The 17,100-nt window shown below is 40.4% G+C and overlaps 1 protein-coding gene across 1 annotated transcript in view; it reads right to left on the bottom strand.

The window, feature by feature from the left end:
- The window catches only part of LOC117516980 (zinc finger protein 346-like), a 28,392-nt gene extending 23,152 nt beyond the window's left edge, over positions 1-5,240 (bottom strand). The window contains exon 1 of the mRNA XM_034177877.1: positions 5,132-5,240. Within this exon, the coding sequence (XP_034033768.1) occupies positions 5,132-5,177 (46 nt within the window). The 5' untranslated portion in view covers positions 5,178-5,240. The remainder of the gene's footprint in view (positions 1-5,131) is intronic.
- Between the last annotated feature and the right edge of the window lie 11,860 nt (positions 5,241-17,100).

Genomic DNA, 17,100 nt, shown 5'->3' with positions numbered 1-17,100 from the left:
CTTACAATTACAGTATATATTGCAGTTTTCTTTTTTGCATGGGGTGGGGTTTTTTTGTCATGGTAGACACCCACTTCCTATATGAAATATCTCCCATATTACACAATGCACAATCTCTGAAGTGGATGTAAGCATATTTGAAAAAAATATATTTTCTACCATTACCACCACCTGCTACTACACACAACATAATAATATTTTGTGTCATCTGCGGTGATCTCTCAGAGCAAACGGCACCTCGGTTTGTGCAAACCAGGTGGCACTTTGAGCATCAAGTGTGGAAAAAGTTCCTGCAGCAGTGGACATTCGAGTGTGAACAGCTTTGATCCACAGAGGTGTGACATATGAAAACAGAAAACCCAGTGTGATAGCAAATGGCTCGCTCAGTACGCGCACATTTCGAGTGGACAGACAGCGATTAGAGTTTTGGTAATCAAGAGATTTGAGAAATATTTGGCATGTTTGGAGTGTGTATTATTTTGGTGGAGTATTTAGCATGTGTGGTTAGTGTGGTGGTGTTTTGTTTGTTTTGTAAAAATGAGGTGTCTTATGAACGTTGACCAAGTGCTTCAGTTTTTTTTAATAAACTGGAGCAAGACGAAGTGCGCAGCGCGTCGTCAGTCTGAACCAAACAGTGAGGATTCTGATGATGAAGGAGATGATCCCTCTTTTGTTCTGGATGAGCAACCAGAGCAGGTGGATCGACCAATGTGCGCACAGATCTCCACAGTGGGCCAAATCACGCGCTTCTGCCTGCAGCTTCTCCAGGACTCAGGCGCTACAGAACTCTGTCCCAGTGCTGAGTCCTGGAACACAGAGCAGAATGCAGACATACACTGCCCCAGCAGTGGCTCCAGGCACATTTCATTTAAAGCATTGAGATGAACGTTAGCTTCGGTTTTGTTTTGTTCCTCTTTCATTCCTTTTGCACGCTATTCGGTGATGGGAAAAGTCAAAAGCTCATTCATCCATCTTTTCTCGATGATTTGTGACTTTTGTACTTTTTTCCCTTCATTCAGGAATGGTTGTATGCTGTGTGACCAGGCCATTATGCACATGCTCTCGTCTTCTGTTTTTTTCTGGGGACGCTACAGCACCACACACAGGCCTGGCATATGTACTACAACATTAAACGGAGCTTCGAGACAGAATTTGCCTCGAACATTTTTTGTAATTGAATTATTCGAGTTACTCGACTAATCATTTCAGCCCTCGTTTGTGCTTACGCCAGTTTCTGAGTTATGGCGTACACCATGTTTTAGAAAATCTACGCTAGTCTTTGTACATAAGACCCCTGGACAAATTTCTGTTGCAATTCTATGCTGGACTGAGCATACGGCAGCCTGTACACAAAGTCAGTGCACGGCATCACAGACTACATTGTCAAGAGTTGTTTTTGTACTATCTGTTTTTACAAGTTGACGGAGAACAATTTTGGACGACTATTTAAAGTTTGTGTTGGACTGTTGATGTCAAAGCACCGACACACCAAAATGTAAGTCCCCTTTGAGTTGTTTATAAATTAACAAAATATCAAATGACAAGGATCTATTTTATCCATTATATAAAACAAATAATGAGTGTTTTTTCATTCATTCAATGGAATGAATATTTTATTTGGTCAAAGATGCAACATACCATTCAACAAGGTGAAGCCAAATGAATGTATGAATGAATGTAGTTGCACCTGTGGGTGGCGCTGTAATGTTCCCAGAAAAACAAACAGAAGACTAGAGCAAGCGCTAATCAAATTAGCACAAAAGCTACAGCACTCCAATGCGACAGAGTGAAATAAAGCCTTTCAGGAAAAAGACGGTCCACGATCATCTGAAATAACTTACTGTGCATTTAAAGCAAAGCAGTGTGTTTGTTTAAAAAAAACAAAAAAAAAAACAGTTTCATCCGCTGGCTGCTCTACACGCGGCGGCCGGCTGCTGCCGCTCTCTGCCCGGTGTGAGCGGCTCAGCACTGCCCTCACACAGTCTCGGGAAGAAGTCCACTCTTTCTTCTGTGTTTTGCTTAAACTCGCAATGAGTGTTTCGCTTTTTAATTTTCGCTTGTTTGGGCAACACATATTGCTTCACAAACACGGGAACTCAAATAAAATAATAATAATAATAATAAAAAAAAAAACATTGACTGTGAGGCTGCATGTTCACCCTCCAGCTGAAAATGAAATGCATTGGCTGAATCGCAGAGTGTTAAAAAGAAATTCATGCAAGAACCCAGTCCACCACCTTAATAAATAGATAAATTTAAAAAAATGGTTACATTTTACAAGTTGGGGAAAACAAAAAACAGAAAGCCACATCCTATCGCCATTTCAGCAAAATGTCAAGAGTTTGGCCTGACTTTGGCTGAGCTCCTGACACCAGGAAAGATCCAAAACTTGTAAAGATGTGAAAAAAATAAATCATTACCCAGGAAAACAGAAAGGGATACACTAAATTTGACAACCTCCTTGATGACACAGTGACACTGTGCCATTACTTAGGGGGAGCCCTGGACTGTTAATGTTTTAAAACGCAAAAGTACTTTTTATCCGATTACTCGATTAATTGCCAGAATAATCAATAGAATACTAGATTACTAAAATAATCGATAGCTGCAGCCCTATTTAAGAGGTTTTACATTGTCATCTGATGGTTAATATTATTCCGTTTGATCAGTTTGTGTGTAGAGAGTCAGACTCAGAGAGTCAGTCTCAGATGAGTTGGTGCCATGCTCTGATCAGTTCCCTGTCTTTTTTAATGAAATAATGCTTAATTTCTGTGCTTATGATTGTTGCATAGAAGCTTCAGATATCTGTCGCTGAGATAGATGATGACTGAAGTAGTTTTAAGCAGAAACGAGGCGAACTGCTGCTGACACTCCAAAATGACGCATGTGCAGCGAAGGCAGGGGGACTGATCTGACGGCTACACCGGACAAATAGTCAAAGTAATTCCTCTTCCGGTCAGGGAAGAATATCCACTTTGTTAAACTTATACTGTAAGGCGTTTCAAGAAAAGTTTTACATTAAAAATTTGTGTTATTCTAGATTTTAAAATAATGTTGGCACTTTTTTTTTAACTGCAGGGAAACATCAATTATTGGTCTCAAACATTAGTAGTAATTGTTAGCGGCCCTGAAAAAAGCACCATCGGTTGAGTCCTAATGCTTGGTCCTCCACAACAAAGCAGTCTCAAAGTTCGGCTATACTAAAGTACAAAATGGAAATGGAATGGGGCAAAATGGAGCCTGATAATCACAAAATGGGGTAAAATGCAGACTCCAAATATGATTAAATTAAGTACTTTTATTTAATCTTTTTTTTTCCCCACGAAATGGGGACTGATAATGAAACAAGGGTAAAACATAGCAAAATGGAGCAGACTGACTCCAAGCATGATTCAATTAAGTACAGTCACTTGCCCAGTTCCGGATCATGGCCAGTTCTGGATCACTGCTGTAGTTTTTGTCCCGCCGTTTCTCGTAATCAGCACGAATAAGCTAATACTTGGTACCAATGGAAAGATTGATGTTTTGTCTACAAACGACCACAAGCTCGACCGAATCCAGCCGTCCTTGTGATCAGCAGAGGAATCAAAACATCCCGGTGTCTGCAGTGTGCGTGTTTTTTCTGACTCACTCAGTCCTGCAAGTTTTAAAGTAACGATCTCTAAAACGTAGCAAAGGTGAGTTAGCCATTCGGTGTTTTTGGTTCTAGAGTGGGAAAATACTTGGGTAGAAAATGTCAGTGTGTTATGTCTTGAAGTTTAATTGCTGCGCACATTTATCTCCGACGTGAAAATCTGCCAGTTCCGGATCACTTGAAGCAGCAGCCTCGTGTCTAGTTGTGAGCCTTGTGGACTTTGGGGGTCATCTCCACATCATGAATGGACATGAATGTGGGGGCTTTTACTTTTTAATTCGGGAGAAATCTCACCTCCACACTTCATTTTTTGCTCGTAAAAACGTATAACGGCGCTTTTCGAAACAAAGTAAATTCTCATTTAATAAGTATTATTTCTATCATTTTGTGTTCAAAACACATTCTCAGGCACAGTGTGTATCATTCTGCATTAGAAGGGCTCCAGCCAGATGCCAGGAATACCCCAAAAGTGACGCAGAGTGTCGTGATCCGGAACTGGCAAAAGTGATCCGTTTCTGGCACATGTTTGCGCCACACATAATGTGGCTTCACACTTTAAGTAGAAGCGCTACTCCACCCAGACTTTTTCAGCTAAATAACATCCAAATACTCAATACAACAATACACAATAAAGGACATTCAGTTGCATTATGGCTCCGTAAAGCGGGACTTTAAAAAAGGTGATCCGGAACTGGGCAACCGTCTGTACCTTTATTTTTTCGCGAAAAGGGGACAACGAAATGGAGCAGACTGACTGAAGTTTCGTCTCTTGAACGCCAGATGGCGCACCCGCCCACTACATGTACTGAGCTCGTCTCACAAAAAAAAAAAAAAAAAAAGCCAAACAATTAAATAAAAGTACTTATTTTGAGTCAGTCTGGTTCACTCTGCTCCATTTCGTTATATTAATAAGCACCATAGAAAGCTACAACAAATGTAATAATAATGCTCGTCCAATCAAAACTCCATTGTAATTTGACCGACATAATTTTCATTGATACGAGCGAGTCGTGGTTTGCAACGTGCTTAATCGCAGCCGCATGATCGGAAGCGAAATCGAATCGCAATGTCTCAGGTTCCCGCGGTTCTACGACAATTTTACGCGACTCATAATCACAATGAAGCACCGTCCAACGTAAGGATGTCTCAACTGCTGCAGCTGAATTGGCTTTACTTATGTTAGCTTAGCATCCCCGCTGATTTAGCATCCTACGCTACCGAGCAGGGTTGGACACAAACTTCAAAACATCAGCGACGCGATCAAAGTACAGTCTTATGACGGCAGGCGGCAAATTAACAAACCCGCTTTCACATCGGTTTAAACCATCTGAAGCGGTTAGTGTTTCGAAGCTGCTAGCTCTAGCTAGCAAGTTAGCTTGCCAGAAGCTAATGATAACGCGGGTATTTCTTTCAGCTGCATTTCGGCCAAACTTTACCTTAGAAAGCAGAAACTGGAGAAAATAAAATCTGCTAAATGGGTTCAGAATCTGGCCATACCCGCCTCCGGTCCTGAAGGTGCATAAGGAAAATTCTCGTCCTCCATCGTCTCGGCCTTTTCTGCTCGGTGTCAGCGACGTCCAGGCACGCATGCGCACAGAGGGCTCGTGCAGCCGAGAGTCGCTTTACTGTAGTGCAGCCCAAGGAGAAAGGATGGAATAAATAAATAATGAATAAAAGTCTGTGGTGATTTCATGCAGCACTATGTAAACAGAATGTACATTAAAAAAAGCATATTTTACATGTATATTATTGCACCAGTTGGGCCTGCTACTAGCATGTTGTCCATGGGGATCCACGGGCTCTAGATTGGGTAGTGTTTATAAAATAGGTAGCTGACATTTTTCAAGGGTGGTAATAAATTATGCAAAGTTTGTACGTTAAGTTGGAATGGCGTAAGTCCAGAATGTTTTTAGAACCTTATACTGAACTGACCGAAGATGTGAACATGTCCTGTATCTGGTAGCAGCCTGTGAGCAGGACGTATGTCTCTTTTGTCCTTTATTTCCCAATTATGACAGAGTTTTTGGAGCGAGCAGCAGCCCCACGCAGGGGGAGCGGAGTTTCTTTTTCTTCTTATTTTACATGCGTGCACGAGCGAATCGTCCATGGAGATAATTTTACTTATTAACTACACAGATGTATAATAAAACAAATGGTTACTGGTTTCTAAACACAATTATGACAGAGTTTTTGGAGCGAGCAGCAGCCCCACGCAGGGGGAGTGGAGTTTCTTTTTCTTCTTATTTTACGTGCGTGCACGAGCGAATCGTCCATGGAGATAATTTTACTTATTAACTATACAGATGTATAATAAAACAAATGGTGACTGGTTTCTAAACACAATTATGACAGTTTTTGGGGGAAGAGCGAGGAGCAGCCCCGCAAGCAGCAGAGTTTCTTTTGTTTTTTTAATCATAGCTGACCCTTCTCACCCTGCACACGGTCTGTTCAAACCACTCCGGGCAGGAGGCTACGGTCCACCCGGACCAGAACCTCCCGCCATAAGAACAGTTTCTTCCCCTCTGCCGTTAGACTCATGAACTCCTCATAACTCAGTCACCTTATCATTTTATCACTGGTCACTTTAGACAAATGTACTTTGGTTTTTAATTGCACTCCTCCCACTGCAGTTTTTCTGTTGCACACAGCCTTTCATATTTCATCTTATCTTATTTTAACACATATTATATTTTATCTTAGCATTTTATATTGCTTTCTGCTTAATGTTGCACCATTATATCAAAGCAAATTCCTAGTCTGTGAATCCTGTTAATTGGCAATGGCAATAAACTTCTTCTGATTCTGAATCTAATTACGTGCGCGCGAGCAAATCGTCCGTGGAGATTATTTTATTAATTAACTACACAGATGTATAATAAAACAAATGGTGACTGGTTTCTAAACACAGATGACAGAGTTTTTGGGGGAAGAGCGAGGAGCAGCCCCGCAGCAGGCAGCAGAGTTTCTTTCTTTTTTTAATCGTTTACATGTGCGCACGTGAACGGGATAGGAGGTCCTCAAACTGGGTCCTGGAGAGGCGGAAGGACCGCTGAAAACAGCCGTCATCCAGATGCAGCTCCTGCAGCAAATAGTGATACTCCCTGAATTGGGAATGTCTCATGACGTTTGTTAGCTTTCCACAACAACTCGCTCCGTGTGATCAAGGTCCGTCATCTTAACTTGACTGACAACCGGAGCCGGCGAGCGGAATGGAAGCTCCTCCTATTTGATGACGCACCGGGGCGAATTTTCACAGCAAAAGCAGAGCGACACACCGGGCGATGGTGGCTCGTCCATTGCCACGTGACCCCCGCGAATTTGTAGCGTCTGATCGTGCCCGGTGTGAACGCGGCATTATAGGAAGAGTTATTTCCTGTTAATTATGTAAATTTTCATGTAAATTTATTGTCTTGATGTATTTATAAGTTGTTTAGGTTCTTGTTGTCATATACACACTATTATTATCACTTAACTGGAGTTGCGTGAGGAAGGGCATCCGGCGTAAAACTTGTGCCAATTACCAACGCGGATCTGGCTGTATCCTCTGTGGCGACCCCGAACAAAAAAAACAGAGAGCATCCAAATGAACAACAACGAGGCATTGCTAGGCCGGTAGCATAGATTTACGTTGACGGTACCTGGCTATACCCGCCCACTGTGCGTAAACAAAAAAAAAAAACTGTCCGCAGAGGAAAAGATAAAAAGGCGAGAAGTGTGTGTTGGTCCCAACATGGATATTCCGGATGATTTTCTCATGGATAGTACGACAATAAACAGCAGCAGCCAGCTTGATGAGGACGCACTGCCGAATTTGGAGAGCAGCGCGTGCGAGCCCACACGACAAGTTAAACTGAGCCAACTTTTTATGTACGCGTTACGCGTTGTCAGTAAGTGATAATACAAAAACATGCTTTTGGGGGGCGGTATGCATTTTCAGAGGCCTGAAGTCCACACCCAGTCTCCCAAAATGACAGATATTCGTCCTCGTCTAACTCGGGCAAATATCTGTCATTCAAGTTACACACGCACACGCACTTATCCAACATGGAATCCGTATTGAAAATGCTGTAAAAAGAATTTTGGTTAACGCCTTGTAATTTATTTTACTTCTGTGTAACAGAATTAACAGCATATCAGACTGACCTAAAATCAACAGCACCTAGAAAAAGCAGGAAACAAGAGTAGAAACTTTTGCCACTCCATTTATATGGGTAACATTGACACTAATTATATGCATTGGTCCATAACATCAAAGATTTTCTTTGTTTTTTTTTTACATCAAAAGACTACATAGTCCTTGTGAGTATTGTGTTAAACCATTAAACCTGTGGAAATCATAAATTTCTGTACAAACTTGATTTGCAAAACTTAATGCTGCATTTACACATAACGACAACAAGTCACGAATGCCACAAAGTACACATTCTTGGCCGCTGATTACGAATGTGATGATTCGGGACAGAGGCGTCAGGTGTCCTCAGGAACTGCTGCAACCTGTTACACGTTACGATTAACGGCACGTGTTGCTGGAGGATTATCAGGAACCATTACGCACGGTCAAGAATAGTGTTCCGTGTTGGCGTCAGAAGTCCCTCCGTGGCCACGTCGAGGGACCGGGTCTGAAACACACTGTCGACCGACACGTTGGGAATCTCTTCATTGGGAAGGAAGTGAGCCCCGGAGAATTTTGGTGTAAGAAGAGCGGAGCTGACGGGCGACTGTCGAGCTATACATCAGTATACTACAAGATAAAGAATGGCTGGTGACAGAAAAGGAGCTTATGTTCGCTGTGGGAGAGGAAAATCATGAAAACTCAATGCCAAAGGTGTGTGTTATTTCGAGTACCTTGCAGCTGCAAGGGAACAAGATGGCGGCGTACGTAATGGCGCAGCAATAATTGAAGCTCGTGATGAGAGGACGGGAGGAAATAGACAAGATCAGCAGAGAATCAACCGAAATATGAATAATAGAACAATCACTAGAAACAACCGAAATGATGACACATGGTGTGGTGAGTGTAATACTGGCAATGACGATCTGACCCCCAGTATGCAACGTGAGGCATGCTTTGCCTGGTTCCATCTCCACCCATGCTGTAATATTGATAGAGACAAATATAATGCACTAGAAGATAACGAATTGCTGGATGTAGTCCGGTCGTTCTGCAGGTCGTGTGACAAAAACATTATTCAGTTTGCTAATGAGTTAGCTGACAGAAAATTTGCAAAAAGATAGACAATTTAATGTTATGGTCAAAACAATGGTTATTAGGTTTTAATGAAGACAAGTGTAAAGTATTACATGTAGGTCATCAAAATCCATGTCATGAGTACTTTATGAATGGTAGTATGTTAAATTCTGTAAGTGAGGAAAAAGATCTAGGAGTTTTAATTACCAACAGATTGTCTTTCTCAAAATACATAGCCAAAGCTGTCGCTAAGACTAATAGTGTCCTAGGTATGGTCAAGAGAGCATTTACATTTATTGACAAAGAGTCATTTTTAGTTTTGTATAAAAGTTATGTAGGACCACATCTTGAGTGTGTACTAGTATGGTCACCATATTTTGAAAAAGATAAATTGTTACTGGAAAAGGTTCAAAGATGTGCAACCAAATTAGTACCTGGGTTGCAAAATTTGAGTTATGAGGAAAGATTAAGTGAATTAGGTTTAACAACTCTTGAGGACAGAAGAGTTTGGGGTGACCTAATTGAAATGTATAAAATTTTACATGGTTTTGAGGTAATAGACCCCAATATTTTATTTACTAGACACAGGTATCTAGAGGCCATGAACTAACTGTGGATTAGAAAGTTTAGTTTTAGTAATAGAGTTGTATGTTTGTGGAACAGCCTCCTTGAACACATTGTACTCTCACCTGATGTAAATTCTTTTAAAATTTATGACATATTATACCACCTCAGTGCTTCTTTTTAACCTCATAATATTGATGGGATTTTAAATTAATGTTTTTATGAGTGCTTAACATTGTATCTAATGTAGTGATGTGTGCTTTTATTATACTATGTATATACTATTTCACACAATAAAATGAATTATGAGTTATGTTGTTGCGCGCTATTGCGCGTAACAGCGCATCGTTAAGTTCTGTCACGTTGTGAATGACGTGAATTGTCTCCACACACACACACATATCCATATTCATCCAACCAAATTCAGATCGCTCCAGTTTTTCAGAAGAACTTTGTGACTGCATGCGTAGTTGGGCTCTGTGCCATGGAGTGGTGCAGAGGAGGACACAGAGCCAGATGTGTGGCTTCATGCGGCATCAGGCGCATGCAGCAGGTGGAACACCTGCAGGAGCGCGCTGAAGAGCACTGAAATTAGACTTTTAGCCGACTTGGTGTCAGCAATCAAACTGAATGCGGTGCAGCAGGGTTTAATTGTGCGCATGCTTCTTCCTCCGCCGGACTGATGGAGGTGCAGAGATGTCTGGCTGCACGTGAGTGTCCTCTCTCTCCTGTGGTTGTTCAGACTCGTTCTCCCGCTCATCGGTTACAAAAGCAGGTGGAACACCTGCAGGAACGTCCTGAGAAGCTTCCGCAGGAACTGTGGAACGACATTTGGAGCCGAGTTTGTGAGCACGTGACAGAAAACTGATCCGTCGTGGCGCGCAGTGAAATGTGACGCCGTGTTACAAGTCGTGTCAAAACTTGACAGTTTCCCTGTAACTTCATAATAACGAGTGGCAGTTTGGGCTCCATCACAGGAACCACTACGAACGTTGTCACGTTCTATTAAGGATCAATACTCATTAAGACGGATCAACACGCTCAGTTGCGCCCTCCACGACATGAGGGTGGTGTGTGACATTCGTGGAAGATTTTTTGACAGGCAAAAACATGCTCTACGAATATTAAGAATGCACCAACACGCACTATTAAGAAACCTATTCAGATGCGTTGTCACATTAATGATGTCAGGAATGTGTCACGAATGACAGAAAAATGACATTCGTAACGCGTCTTGGTTATGTGTAAACGCACCTTAATGGAAAATCATTTTGTTGATGCAGATGTTGGTTTCGTGACAGCCTGCTGGTGAGGGAAGGCGAGGGTTACAGTCATGCCATTTTGGCACTTAACATCCTACACTTTGCCCTGCAGACAAAACATTTAGGACCACACTGATTGGACTAGTGGAGAAGAAAGCCACAAACCTTGGTGGACCGTGTTAATTTTTATGAAACTTTGAATGATCACAAATATTGACAGCATTAGATAAATCAATAAAATGGACTGCTATGAGAGTACAGAGTTGTCTTCCATGCATATTAGATCTTGATAGAGGTGCCTTGCACCTGCATCTAGTAACTGAACGTAAGAGATGACACAGGGGCCAGGGTGGATTCTGTTCTCGCGATAAAAACCTCATGGCTCCATGGTCTCTGTTAAGTATGAAGCTGCACATGATAAATGCAGAAGAGTCTCCAAGGGTGACGGCTGCTTAAATACTGCACAGACCACACCATGACCGCCCAACAGATGCTAAATGATACAGCGTGTGATTCTTATGAATAAAGCTCATTTTATATAGAATAGAGTGCTGTTAAAAAGCCCAAAATTAGTTCCTTGTCAGCTAATGTCCGCCAAGTTAGAAAGTTTTGTGTGTGTTCAAAACTGAGTGGAGATCAGGTGGCAAGCTTTGTCTCATACTTTTCCTGCAGCAGCCGCTAAAGTAATCTGCACCCGTTATGACAGCCTGAAGCATTAATTGTCATGGCAGACAAAAAGCGCTAAATATTAAATGAACCCTTTTCCCGCATTTCTGTACAGTGCAGTCTGGATTTTGCGTGCAGCCCCCCATACGTCTGACAGCACCTGCATGAAAACTTAATACAGTACATCTGGAAAGTATTCATAGTGCTTCACTTTTTCCACATTTTACTATATCCTTATTCCAAAATGGAGTAAATTAATTTTCCACCTCAAAATTCTACTGAAACACCCCATAAGGAAATGAAAAAAAGCTTGCAAATTTATTAAAAATAATAATGAAAACCTAAGAAATCACAAGTACGTAAGTATTCACACCCTTTGTTCAATACTTTGTTGATGCACCTATGGCAGCAATTACAGCCTCAAGTCTTCTCGAGAATGATGCCACAAACTTGGTGCACATTATCTTTGCACAAATAGTTGGGTTGGAACAAAACCAAAAAAAATGAAATATAAAATCTAATTTGTCATCGATCTTCAAAGTTCCAGCTCAATGCTGTACTGGACTAACAATAATCTGGACTTCTGGACCATTTGTGTCACTGTTGGTAACAATCAAGTATCAATCACATAGTGACACCTGCTGGTTGTCTTCAGTAGCACAGTAATTTTTAACATTTTATAGTAAAAAAAACAAAAAAACAAACCCCAAACTCTTTTCTTTTTGAAAACTGTTTTAAATCCATCACGGCTGAAATGTTACAACAGCACTTAAAATATTTATCATTGTTCATTTCTTCTTTGCAAACCTACAAATATTTTATGAGTTTTTCATTGCCCTTACTGTTGAAAAATGCAAAATATTTTTTACTGACGTCAACATGTACACAATGCGGTTTTTGCACAATGACATACTGAGTTTTAAACACATTTTAGGAAGTTTTTGAAAGAGGTAGCAATTCAGTTAAGTGTGACATAACGCATCATGTGATTTTCAGCTTCCAGGTCCCCCCCCCCCCCCAAAAAAAATGCGCGCTGTCAGCTGTTTGTGGTCGTTCATCATCTGCATCTGCTGAGCTTTTTTCAAAGCTAAGGGCTCACAGGGAGAGTTCCCGGATGTGCGACTGAGTCAATAGGTCGGAAACAAAACTGGAGCTGTCATTTTATAGATTTCCAGCCGATAAACAGAAGTGGCTACAACTGATCAGATAGGCCCCCTACCCTGGCCTTTTAGTTTTGATTGCCGATGCTGTAGCGGCTGTACTGACCATTTATGAACTGAATCTCATCAATTTACATAACCACAAGTGTTTTGTTTGGACCTGGAAACAGATTTATCACGTGATGCGTTACGTCAGAGCTCAACAGTCCAATAGGTTGGACTGCGATCTGTAACGGATAATGAATAAAACTCAGATTTACAGTCATAGCATTTAGTTTGCTTTTTATGTGAACTTCAGACAGGAGGAAAATACAAGTACATCCTACAACGATGAGGAATTCAATATACAGTAGACCGATAGGACAAAAATGAAGAATTTCCATTCTAAATCCTTTCACTCATCAGAGGAGGACAAAATCTTTAAAAAAGCACTGCCTCAAATGCATCATTCTTGTCAGATAGTCAAAAAATAAAAATGAATAAATAAAAACAAAGAATGTCATACTTTCACAAAACAGCAAATATTTCAATGAAAACTACAGCCTTTCAGCTGTAAAAAAAAAAGAAAAAAAAAAGTAAAATTCAAAAACTATAAAACTTTCAGCCAAGTATCACATTTGACCAACATTAGATTTAGTCTGTGTTCAAAAAGCCTCAGAAAGACTTTCAGATTTTACTGCGTTTCCAAACAAATTCAGCAGATGGAGCAATAGTCAAGTCTGAACAAAGCAAAATCAACAACATGCCAACATTTCCATTAGTAAATTTTACTTGGGTGAAATTAATGAGAACTGTGGATTCCGGGCCTGCTTTCACCTTTAACCACTGACCAGATGTTGGCGTTCAGAGATGAGGTGAACAATATGACGCAATTAGATTCCATTAACATTTCTTCTATTTTGTTTGGTGCAAGAATGCAGATTTACTAACGATATTCAATGCAATGGGGGAGAGATGTTTTTAAATCTCATTTTGAAGTGTTCCAAATATTCAAACAGAACTGAACAAAAATCCATCCCACTGATGTTAAGACTGAGCTGCAGTTAGACGACTTGTTTCACGCCCAGTGTGCCACAGACTGCCATTACTTTTAGGGGAAATTACTTATTTATGTGGGAATATTGGGGTTGGATTATCAATGGTTAGGATTTAACCTATAACCAACAGAGCGAGATTAACAATGTCTCTGCTACCACTCCTGTATCTTCAAATGACTATTACACTCTTACACAGCAGGGTTATGTGCACCGTAGAGTGTACATATAAACTGGACAAAGCCTGCATGATGTCACCCATACAGAGACCCCGAGCAACCGATATGAAGCCCATGACTGGGCGTTGCCATGCTAGCAGCCGCTCATTATTGCCTAACGGGGTGGAGCATGGGTGGCTCATTGTGTGATTAAAGAAACCAGAAGCCCTTTCTTAGAGTCTAGAGTCTTAAAAGCTAACAGGCTACCCTTGCTTTGGGTGTTTTTTTATTTTTTTTATTATTATTATTTTTTTTTTTTTTTAAAGGGACTACACAATGGTTCTCATGGTTTGATTTAGTGTGGACATTAAAAGTTATGAGCTGCTTATTTTCTCAGTTATTGTGATAGATGTGCATGCACAGGTATGGATTGCCCCCAAAATGCTTTTCCTTTTTTAAAATGATGAATTCAGTTTGAATATTTGCCACTAAAATAAGATACAGACAAAAACAGAAGTAGTCAGAACATGAATGTAAATTAATTTTTATACCACAAATTTTTTTGGAGCTCCATTCTTGCACCAAAGCTGAACCTGTACTTTTGTCTATCGTAACATCTAGTTTGGCTAGTAATGTTTTCTAAATACATGTTGGTGCTGTAGTCCTGCCATTACTCCTGTTCCTACAACCCCTGGCAAAAATTATGGAATCACCGGCCTCGGACGATGTTCATTCAGTTGTTTAATTTTGTGGGAAAAAAGCAGATCACAGACATGACACAAAACTAAAGTCATTTCAAATGGCAACTTTCTGGCTTTAAGAAACACTATAAGAAATCAAGAAAAAAAGATTGTGGCAGTCAGTAACGGTTACTTTTTTAGACCAAGCAGAGGAAAAAAATATGGAATCACTCAATTCTGAGGAAAAAATTATGGAATCACCCTCTAAATTTTCATCCCCAAAACTAACACCTGCATCATATCAGATCTGCTCGTTAGTCTGCATCTAAAAAGAAGTGAACACACCTTGGAGAGCTGTTGCACCAGGTGGACTGACATGAATCATGGCTCCAACACGAGAGATGTCAATTGAAACAAAGGAGAGGATTATCAAACTCTTAAAAGAGAGTAAATCATCACGCAATGTTGCAAAAGATGTTGGTTGTTCACAGTCAGCTGTGTCTAAACTCTGGACCAAATACAAACAACATGGGAAGGTTGTTAAAGGCAAACATACTGGTAGACCAAGGAAGACATCAAAGCGTCAAGACAGAAAACTTAAAGCAATATGTCTCAAAAATCGAAAAATGTACAACAAAACAAATGAGGAACGAATGGGAGGAAACTGGAGTCAACGTCTGTGACCGAACTGTAAGAAACCGCCTAAAGGAAATGGGATTTACATACAGAAAAGCTAAACGAAAGGCATCATTAACACCTAAACAGAAAAAAAACAAGGTTACAGTGGGCTAAGGAAAAGCAATCGTGGACTGTGGATGACTGGATGAAAGTCATATTCAGTGATGAATCTCGAATCTGCATTGGGCAAGGTGATGATGCTGGAACTTTTGTTTGGTGCCGTTCCAATGAGATTTAGAAAGATGACTGCCTGAAGAGAACATGTAAATTTCCACAGTCACTGATGATATGGGGCTGCATGTCAGGTAAAGGCACTGGGGAGATGGCTGTCATTACATCATCAATAAATGCACAAGTTTATGTTGATATTTTGGACAATTGAAAGGATGTTTGGGGATGATGAAATCATTTTTCAAGATGATAATGCATCTTGCCATAGAGCAAAAACTGCAAAAACATTCCTTGCAAAAAGACACATAGGGTCAATGTCATGGCATAGGGTCAATGTCAATGAGCAGATCTGATTTGATGCAGGTGTTAATTTGGGGGATGAAAATTTACAGGGTGATTCCATAATTTTTTCCTCAGAATTGAGTGATTCCATATTTTTTTCCTCTGCTTGGTCTAAAAAAGTAACCGTTACTGACTGCCACAATCTTTTTTTCTTGATTTCTTATAGTGTTTCTTAAAGCCAGAAAGTTGCCATTTGAAATGACTTTAGTTTTGTGTCAGGTCTGTGATCTGCTTTTTTTTCTACAAAATTAAACAACTGAATGAACATCCTCTGAGGCCGGTGATTCCATAATTTTTGCCAGGGGTTGTACACTGATGTAAGCTAGGTTTTAGCCAGTGTTTGTCAGCAGGTGACACAGACACTGGTCACTGTGACTGGGTGCTGATACATACAGTAGTGTTCAGAATAATAGTAGTGCTATGTGACTAAAAAGATTAATCCAGGTTTTGAGTATATTTCTTATTGTTACATGGGAAACAAGGTACCAGTAGATTCAGTAGATTCTCACAAATCCAACATGACCAAGCATTCATGATATGCACACTTAGGGCTATGAAATTGGGCTATTAGTAAAAAAAAGAAAAAAATGCTTTGAACATGCTTTTCTCTTTGAAAGCCTGAGGACAATGGGACGTTCAAGACATTGTTCAGAAGAACAGCGTAGTTTGATTAAAAAGTTGATTAGAGAGAGGAAAACGTATACACAGGTGCAAAAAATTATAGGCTGTTCATCTACAATGATCTCCAATGCTTTTAAAATGGACAAAATAAAACCAGAGACATGTGGAAGAAAACGGAAAACAACCATCAAAATGGATAGAAGAATAACCAGAATGGCAAAGGCTCACCCACTGATCAAAGACAGTCTGGAGTTACCTGTAAGTGCTGTGACAGAAGACGCCTGTGTGAAGCTAATTTATTTGCAAGAATCCCCCGCAAAGTCCCTCTGTTAAATAAAAGACGTGCAGAAGAGGTTACAATTTGCCAAAGAACACATCAACTGGCCTAAAGAGAAATGGAGGAACATTTTGTGGACTGATGAGAGTAAAATTGTTCTTTTTGGGTCCAAGGGCCACAGTTTGTGAGACGACCCCCAAACTCTGAATTCAAGCCACAGTTCACAGTGAAGACAGTGAAGCATGGTGGTGCAAGCATCATGATATGGGCATGTTTCTCCTACTATGGTGTTGGGCCTATATATCGCATACCAGGTATCATGGATCAGTTTGGATATGTCAAAATACTTGAAGAGGTCATGTTGCCTTATGTTGAAGAGGACATGCCCTTGAAATGGGTGTTTCAACAAGACAATAACCCCAAGCACACTTGATTCCAAACCAACAAAATGAATGCCTCGCAGATGTGAAGAAATCATGAAAAACTGTGGTTATACAACTACATACTAGTTTAGTGATACACAGGATTGCTAAAAAAGCTGTTTGAACATAACAGTTTTGAGTTTGTAGCGTCAACAGCAGATGCTACTATTATTGTAAACACCTCCTTTTCTACTTTTTTTTTTTACCTAATAGCCCAATTTCATAGCCTTAAGAGTGTGCATA

The sequence above is a fragment of the Thalassophryne amazonica genome, chromosome 9 (genome assembly GCF_902500255.1).
Source record: "Thalassophryne amazonica chromosome 9, fThaAma1.1, whole genome shotgun sequence".
Classification (NCBI taxonomy): Eukaryota; Metazoa; Chordata; class Actinopteri; order Batrachoidiformes; family Batrachoididae; genus Thalassophryne; species Thalassophryne amazonica.
This window is presented reverse-complemented; position numbering and strand designations above follow the sequence as displayed.